This window comes from Propithecus coquereli, unplaced genomic scaffold, assembly GCF_000956105.1.
Source record: "Propithecus coquereli isolate 6110/MARCELLA unplaced genomic scaffold, Pcoq_1.0 Scaffold212, whole genome shotgun sequence".
Taxonomy (NCBI): domain Eukaryota; kingdom Metazoa; phylum Chordata; class Mammalia; order Primates; family Indriidae; genus Propithecus; species Propithecus coquereli.
Window position 1 is genome coordinate 4,789,239 of NW_012146301.1, and position 9,462 is coordinate 4,798,700.

A 9,462-nucleotide genomic window follows, 5' to 3' on the forward strand; every position below is an offset into this window, starting at 1 on the left:
ACTCATCTAAGAGACTCCTAGAACTGATAAATGAATTCAGCAAAGTCTCAGGCTAAATAGTGTAAATTTTGACACTCACTTTTGTCTCCCTTTTGTCCAGTTCTCTATTCCCCCCTTCCCCAATAGGTAACCACTGTTGTTTGTCTTGAGTGTTTTCTGGAGAATATGTGTGTGTGTGCATGCATGTGTGTGTGTTTATGTGTGTACATACATACATGCACAAAGAAAGGCGACCATATTTTCCATTCTAGTTCCTGGTGCTAACATTGCATTTTAATAATGTACATGTGTGCATCAGTCTTAATTCATTTTGTGGCCTCTGTAGGCCTGGAGATATTTTTAAACATTACATCATCACATTATTAGATCCAGAGCTTTTACTTTTTTAATAGAGTTGCAGTAATATGCTTTTATTGTTTTATAGAAAGGCTTCATTTTCTGGAAAGTGATCTAGTTAAATATTTTGCTGTTGGTAATTTGATTTTCTAGATGTGGCTAAAGATTTTGTGATTGATTCTTTTACTTGCTTAGTGACTAGCTCTGGAACTGAAATATTAGAACTTGAGAGGAAATAGCATTCATGGTTTAAAAATTTTGTTTTTATTCTCTTTTTCTTCTTAAGGTAGGAGACTCTTTTTGAAAATACATGTATTGTTTTAATATGTTTGCTAATATCATTTTAAAAAGTAGTGGCAGTTACTTCTTAATTTGGCACATAATTAATTTTTGCCATTGCAGTTTACTTCATGTTAAGAATTTTGTTTATTTTATACTCTTGTATTCTAGGCAATGCAAAGAAACAAATTTCCAAGAAAAAAACTTCAGATAAAAAAGGAAGATCTCAGAGGGAGTGTCCTCAGCATTCTCCTCTTGAAGATATTAAGCAGAGGAAAGTATTAGACCTCAGACGATGGTAATGTTGTTATATCAGTTTTTATTTCCTAATTTTTAAAATATATATTATGGCAATAATTCTATGGTTTATAAATTAATAAATTATGTGTTTAATAAATCTTTTGGTTCTAAAATTGTTTCCAGGATCTCAAATATTCAAAGTATACCACGAATATTTGAAACAGATTAATAATGAATTATGCCAGTATTTCCCAGACTTGACTGATCATTATCTGTCAAGTCACATCATCTATGTAATTCCTTATAATTCTTGTCTAGATTTAATAAATACTAAAATTTTGATAGAGTTATATATGTAGTTCTTCTTTGAAGAAGCATTTTCAAGTAAGTTACTGATATTTATTGTATTTTGCCACAAATTACCTAAGTATGTATCTCTAAAAAATGACTTTTTCCATATAACTACAATACTACTATCATACCTAATATAATTAACAATATTTCCTCAGTATCTATTCCCAAACTAAATTCATATTCACTAGATTGTTTAGAAAATGTCTTCATGACTGGGTATTCAAAGTGGGACCCAACCGTGAACCACATAATGTGTTTGCTTGTTGTGACCCATAAGTTTCTCTTAATCTAGCACAGTCTCCACCTTACTCCCTCCTTCTTTCTTAAATTCTAGAAGATTGACTTATGTATTTATTTTAATTGACAAATAAAATTGTAGAGATTGACATAATGAAGAGACTTGGCCAGAGATCTTATAGAATGTCCTACTGTCTGGATTTGCCTTTTCCTTTTAGTTACCTAAATTATTCATCTAACCTCAGTATTTTCTGTAAACTGGAAGTTGGAGATAAAGACTTGATTAGATTATGGTTAAACATTTTAGGCAATTATACTGCCTAGTGATCCTGCATACTTCATATTGCTTCATATCAGAAGGAGCATAGTATCAGATTATCCAATATTAGAGATTCTAAGAGATCTTGTATTGAAACCAAGGTGGCAGGCTCCAAAGTCACTACTATTTTTTTTATAACACATGTCATGATCTATATCTTGGACATCAGGCTAAAGATTTAAATATTTTTTTTTCTGAGGTAGAGATAAGCCATTGACGATGTTTTAACTAAAGGATATGTTACTAAGATAACTTGAGAGTAGTTAGTATGTAGGGTGTATTGGAGAGCAGACTCCGTAAGTCAAAAACATTAATTTTAATTTCTTTTAAGAAAAGTTTTGCTCATTTTAATTTCTTATCCCTTAGATTCAAGATTTTCTTTAACAACAAATATGCATAATTTATTTTAATAGTATAATATGTGAGGCAATAAAGGCTCGGACAAGGAAGGAGAGATGGTAGAGATGCCCTAAGGGGAAAAAATCACCAGGACCACAGACTTATTTCCCACTGAGAGTATTACAAGATTAGGGCTGGAATGGAAAGACCCATAGAAGGTAGTAGAATGTTGGTAAGAGTTTTAACCTCGCCATGAACAAGACCAGTAAACAAGTTTGGGTTAATGAAAAAATCTTAAACCTCTCTTCCCCTCTCCTTTGTTTGTTTTTACTACTTTAAGGCCAAACTTAGTGTTACAAGAAAAAATATATGTATGTATATAAAGCTTTCTTTGTAAATATACATAAAGATAAATTTTGTAACATATAAAGTCCTGTATAGTATTGGACTTATACATAATCCCAATGATTGAATTCTGACAAAAATGTTCACAGCAAAAAAAAAAAAAAAAGTAAATGAATGAATTTCTTGTGCTTCATTGGGGGTGGTAGGAGCCATATAGCATATGATTACAAGGCCCTTAATCATCACTTGTCCACAAGATCTCTTAGGTTGCAGTTCACACTCAAATGTAAACAATAGGGGCAGGAGATTACTTGAATAAGGACATTGGTAAATTGCTCATGTGTTTTCTGGTAGCCTTCTCACTAAAACAGTTACAAGTATTCCAGTGAATTAGTTGCCACCTTAAACCTTAAGGGGATCAAATACCAGTGGGGAAAAACTAGCTTTGGTGGGATGCCTAGGGTTTATCCTCAGGATTTGTGAAGTGTTTAAGATGGGAATGGAGAAATTTAAATATGACAGAGTAAAGGATTTTTAAAATTCCACTCCTTTCCTCAGACCCATGAAAACAACAGCAACATCAACAACAAAATGAAAAACCAGGAAAAAAAAAAAAAAACCAGGAAAAAACCCATCTTCCCTTTGACAAAGAAATAACAACATCCTCAAACCATAGGCTCTAAAATATACTAAATCCTGTGCATTCTGGACCAACGGAGAGAAGACGCTGAGAGTGGCAGAGTACTGCAAGCCTCAAACAATATAGGTTTCCTTAAAAGTTCATATAATGGTCCAGAAACCATCAGTGGTTAGATGTATGGGTGTGAACAGTTCCATCAGGGAAGAAGCAGTAAAGTCCTTTGTGGAGATCCAGTTTAGCACCGTAGAAATGTGGGGCGGGGGGTGGTGCAGAAGGAGACACTAAGCCAGCCACCACTTTATTGTCTTACTACCTGACTTCCAGCCGAGGACACTGCTTCTAGTGAATTGTGGGAAGGTGGTAATTTTAAGAGTGGAACATAGGCTGCCTGTATTTTGAGGTTTGAGAACACCATGGCCCTCTGGAATGTTAAAAACTGGGACAAAACTCAAATTAACACCAATCTTCCTCAGACTCTTCCAAAAAGTTGAATAGGAAGGAACACTTCTGAACTCACTTATGAGGCCAGCATTACCCTGATGCCAAAGATACTACAAGAGATATTACAAGGAAAGAAAAATACAGATCAATATCCCTAATGAATATTGGTGCAAAAATCCTCACTAAAACACTAGCAAGCTGAATTCAACAGCACATTAAAAAAATATACATAATGACAAAGTGAGAATTATTTCCGGAATACAAAATGGGTCAACATAAAAAATTAATAAATGTAGAGCCTAGTGTGGTGGCTCATACCTGTGATCTGAGCGACTTCGGAGGCTGAGGTGAGAGGATCGCCTGAGGCCAGGAGTTTGAGACTAACTTTGCAACATAGCAAGACCCTGTCTCTAAAAAAACAAAAACAAAACTTAGGCAGGTGTGGTGGTATATGCTTCAAGTCCCACCGACTCAAGAGGCTGAGGCAGGAGGATCACTTGAGCCCAGGAGTTTGAGGCTGCAGTGAGGTATGATTGTACCACTGTGCTCCAGCCTTGGCAACAAAGGGAGACGCCATCTCTTAAAAAAAAAAAAAAAATCAATATAATGCACCACATTAACAGAATTAAGAACAGAAAAGTGATCATCTCAATTGATATAGAAAAAACATTTAACAAAATTCAACATGCTTTCATGATAAAAACAGTAAACACACTAGGAATAGAAGGAAACTATCTCAATGTAATAAAGGTCATATATGAAAAGTCCAAAGGTAACATCATAATCAGTGGTGAAAAATTGAAACTTTCCCTCTAAGATTAGAAAGAAGGCACGGATGCCCACTCTTGCTACTTCTATTCAGAATAGGATTGGAAGGCCTAGCCAGAGCAATTAGGCAAGAAGAAAACATGAAAGTCATCCAAATTGGAAGAGAAGAAATAAAGTGATCATGCAGATGACATAATCTTACATGTTGGCAACCCTAAGATTCCACAAAAAACTATTAGAAATGATAAACAAATTTAGCAAAATTGCAGGATACAAAATCAACACCTAAAAATCAGTTGCGTTTCTGTACTTGAACAATGGACAATCCAGAAAGGAAATTAAGAAAATAATGCTTTTCATTATACAATAGCATCAAAAAGAATAAAAATACTTAGGAATAAACTTAACCAAGGATGTGAAAGCCTTGTGTACTGAAAACTAAGAAACATTGCTAAGGGAAATTAAAGACATAAATTAATGGAATCTTGGAAAAATAGAATAGAGCTGGAGACCTCATACTTCCTGATTTCAAGCATAACATACTATAAAACCACAGAATCAAAATACTGTGGTATTGGCATAAAGACAGATATACAGAACAATGGAATAGAACAGAGAGCCCAGAAATAAACCGTCACATATATGGTCAAATGATTTTCGATGTGGGTAGTAAGATCACACAGTGGGGAAAGGACAATTTCTTTACCAAATAGTATTGGGAAAAATGGATATCCACATGCAAAAGAATGGAGTTGGACACTTAACTTACACCATACACAAAAATTAACTGAAAATGGTTGAAGATCTAAAACTACAAAACTAGAAGAAAACAGGAAAATCTTCTTAACATTGGATTTGGTAATGATTTCTTGGATCTGACACCAAAAGCACAGGCAACAAGAGCAAAAATAGATAAATGGGACTGCATTAAACTCAAAAAACCTCTATGTATCAAAGGACACAATCCACAGAGTGAAAAGGCAACCTGCAGAATAAGAGAAAATATTTGTAAATCATATATCTGATAAGGGGTTAATGTCTAAAATAATATAAAGAACTGCTACAACTCAACAACAAAAAAATCAGATTTTCTCAATTAAAAAATGAGCAAAGGATTTGAAAACACATTTCTCCAAAGAGGATATACAAATGGCCAAAAAGCCTATGAAAAGATGCTCAACATCACTAATCATTAGAGAAATGCAAATCTAAACCACAATGACATATTACTTCATGTCCATGGTGTCAAAAAAACCCCCAGAACCTAACAGGTGTTGGCGAGGAAGTGCAGAACTTGGAACTCTTCTGTACTGTTGGTGGGAATATAAAATGATACAGCCTCTATGGAAAACACTATGTAGATTTCTCAAAAATTTAAAAATAAAACTACCGTATGATCCAGCAATACCACTTCTGGGTATATAGCCAAAAAGATCTCAAAGAGATCTCTGCACTCCCATGTTTATTGCAGCATTATTCGCAATAGGCAAGAGCTGGAAGCAAACCAAGTGTCCATCAATGGATGAGTAGATAAAGAAAATGTGGTACAGTATCTATTAATACATATGTGCAATGGAATATTATTCAGTTTGAAAAATGGAGGTAATCCTGTCATATGCTAAAACATGGGTGAACCTTGAGGACATTATTCTGGGTGAAATAAACCAATCACAAAAAGACAAATACTGCATGATTCCACTTACATGAGAAATACAAAGTAGTCAGTCATAGAAACGGAAAATAGAATGGGAGTTTCCAGGGACGAGGGGAGAAGGAAAAGGCGAGTTGTTCAATGGGGACAGAATTTCAGTTTTGCCACATGAAAAGTTTTAGAGAGCTGTTGCACAACAATGTGGATACCGTTAACACTACTGAACTGTACACTTAAGTGGCTAACATAAATTTTATGTTATGTGTTTTTTACCACTTAAAGACTCAACAGATGTGACAATGAGGTGTTGAAGACAGAACTTAGTATATTATGTTAAGTGATCATTATTAGCTTTTGTGTCTCGGTGTCTTCATGGTCATAGTTCAGTCTATGGATTCAAAGGTCATTGTTGATTTGTATATGTACCAATATGCATATTATATGTATATGTACAAATGCATATACATACATATATATAATTTTTCTCTTTGTAATTAATTTTTCAGACAAGACTAAAATTGGGATTAGTGATAGTAGGTCTTGTTTCTCCATTTCATTTTTACTACTCATTAGCTTCTTCATTAGAAAGCAGTTAAAGATAATTTGGAAGCCAACCATTTTCTTCCTTAAAATTGAAAAAGTCTGTTTCTTTTACCTTCAGTTCATATTAGCCTCGGTTTCTTCTGTTGAATCATGACCATTTGGAAAACCGGATTACTTAGTGTAACTGAACTATGCCACAGGATTGTGTATTTCACTTTTAAAATCCTCTGTGACAGGCTGGGCGGAGTGGCTCATGCCTGTAATCCTAGCACTCTGGGAGGCCGAGGCAGGTGGATCATTTGAGCTCAGGAGTTCGAGACCAGCCTGAGCAAGAGCGAGACCCCGTCTCTACCAAAAATAGAAAGAAATTAATTGGACAGCTAAAAATATATAGAAAAAATTAGCTGGGCATGGTGGTGCATGCCTGTAGTCCCAGCTACTCGGGAGGCTGAGGCAGGAGGATCACGTGAGCCCAAGAATTTGAGGTTGCTGTGAGCTGGGCTGACGCCACAGCACTCTAGCCAAGGCAACAGAGTGAGACTCTGTCTCAAAAAAAAAAAAAAAAAAATTCTCTGTGACAATAGAACCACCACGTCATGGCTTCTTGCTCAAGGATTTTAGATGGACATAGGGGTGATAAATGGATGTTTTTTAGTTTGAGTTGAAGAATCTCTCTGAGAAGTTGATACATGGAAGGCAACGCTTTGTTTCTCTGATATTTCTGAAGTTGCAGATAATCATGTATGTTTCTCAACTAGGAGTTTACACCAAAATTTTAATAGGTGATGTCTAAATTATATATCATTAAACTTTTTTCATTGGTTTGGGTAACATCCACTTTAGTAGTTAGTCATACTTAGATATTTTTATTAAAATGGATGATTTGTTGTTATGTATTAATGGCATGATTAATAAATATGAAAATATTTTAAGTGAGTGAAGGTTTTATTTTAGGTGATCAGAGTTTTCATTATATTAACACTTTTAATTGCTGTGGGTTTTATATTTCTGGTATGAATATTTTGTACCATTCAAGTGAAGAAAATAGTCTTTTGTTTTCGCAGGTACTGCATAAGCCGACCACAATATAAGACTTCTTGTGGTATCTCCTCATTAATTTCTTGTTGGAATTTCTTGTATAGCACAATGGGAGCTGGAAAGTAAGTATGTCAATGTATTGCTATCTCCAAACTACAAATTCAAAAGTAATTTGGCATTGCTTTTTCTATAATGGAAGATTTTTAAGAATAGACGTTTCATAAATTAAGAAAAACTTCTGTATTTTAGTATAAATTTTTTAGCTTAAAATATATGTATGTATTATTTTCAATAAAATAAAAATGAAAAACATTACAAAAATTGTTTGCAAGTTAGACATGTTAACATTGAGATAGGTTATATTTCTATATGATTATAAAATTATAAAATGAAAGACAATGTTTCTTTTGCAGTCTTCCACCTATTACTCAAGAGGAAGCTTTACATATTTTGGGCTTTCAGCCTCCATTTGAAGATATTAGATTTGGTCCTTTCACTGGAAATACAACACTTATGAGGTATGAAGACCCACTTAGAGGTAATACCTTATTTCTAGCTTTAGAAAGTAATGATACTGTAGATGTGTGTTGATAGTAAACCATGTTTCCAGCTGCTGGGCCTCAACCTCCCATAGCTATGCCAAACTTTCTTTAGAATTGGAATAATGCCATCTTTGTTATGGAATCTGTTGCTATGAGCAAATCTTCTTGTTATTTTCAGGTGGTTTAGACAAATTAATGATCACTTCCATGTAAAAGGATGCTCTTATGTTCTATATAAGCCTCATGGGAAGAACAAAACAGCTGGAGAAACTGGTAGGTGAACATAGAAGATTCACACACACATACACACACACACACACACACACACACACACACACACACACGCTTTAGGGTCCATCTCAAAGATTGGCTGTTTTGATTCATGGGACTTTATGTAAACCTTCAGCACAGTCCGTTACTTTCATATCTCTTTATGCAAGGGGAAATTATATAGTAATCTGTAGGGCAATTTTCAATATACAGTTTAATATTTTTACTTCTTCTGATCTTTGCATGTATAACTTTTAGAACTTTAAGGCGTATCATAAACACTACTCTAACACATTGTTTGTATTGTTTGGGTCCCTGGGCTCTGTGTGTGTGTATGTGTATATGTGTGTGTGCATATGTGCATGTGTGTGCGTTTGTTTATGTGCTGATAAAACTCTCTGCAGCGTGGAGTTTGCATTCCCAAAAGGGAATGTAAGGATTTGTGAATATTTGGTGTTAGACCTTCATGATAACATATAACAACAGGACAATAGACTGTGAAGGTGACAAAGTTCTATTATAAAAAGTCTTGGTTATAACAGAGATATTAATGGAGTTGATCTCAAGGATTATAGCTATGTGCTAATTAAATAATTTACATTAAAAATTTCCATTTTAAAAATTTCTACAATCATCTTTTGACTGTACAAATGAGAAAATTGTAATGTGTTGTTAAAGAAAAAATTATTCTGATGCTTGTTAAAACAGTAAGGAAGATTTTCTTTAAGACTGTTCCAAAAGGGGCATTGCAGTAGGGATGAGAGATCTGAATATAACAAAGACAGCTGGGAATTTATAGGCAAGGAGCAGAGTGAGGGGGTCAGTGGGTGGAAAAATACTAAGAGAAGACATCAGTGTAGGGAGATTTTTGCTAAATTGGCCTAACAGGCTTCCTGCTAAAGGGAGACCAAGGGCTCAGACATGAAGGGTTGGGGGAGTAGGGATGAGGAACTTGATCAGATATAAAGGTGGGGGGGATTCTCCCTAAACTGATTTGGCAGGATTCTTGCTAAAACTAGACATGGAAGCCCAAGGTCGAGGCCCAGTCAAGAATAGGACTCAAGGCCGGGCGCAGTGGCTTACGCCTGTAATCCTAGCACTCTGGGAGGCCGAGGCAGGT

The 9,462-nt window shown here is 34.9% G+C and overlaps 1 protein-coding gene across 1 annotated transcript in view; it reads left to right on the top strand.

The window, feature by feature from the left end:
- BIVM (basic, immunoglobulin-like variable motif containing) overlaps positions 1-9,462 on the top strand; it is a 53,928-nt gene that overhangs the window by 16,476 nt on the left and 27,990 nt on the right. The window contains exons 4-7 of the mRNA XM_012644455.1: positions 787-913; positions 7,557-7,652; positions 7,944-8,048; positions 8,251-8,345. Coding sequence (XP_012499909.1) covers positions 787-913; positions 7,557-7,652; positions 7,944-8,048; positions 8,251-8,345 — 423 coding nt within the window. The remainder of the gene's footprint in view (positions 1-786; positions 914-7,556; positions 7,653-7,943; positions 8,049-8,250; positions 8,346-9,462) is intronic.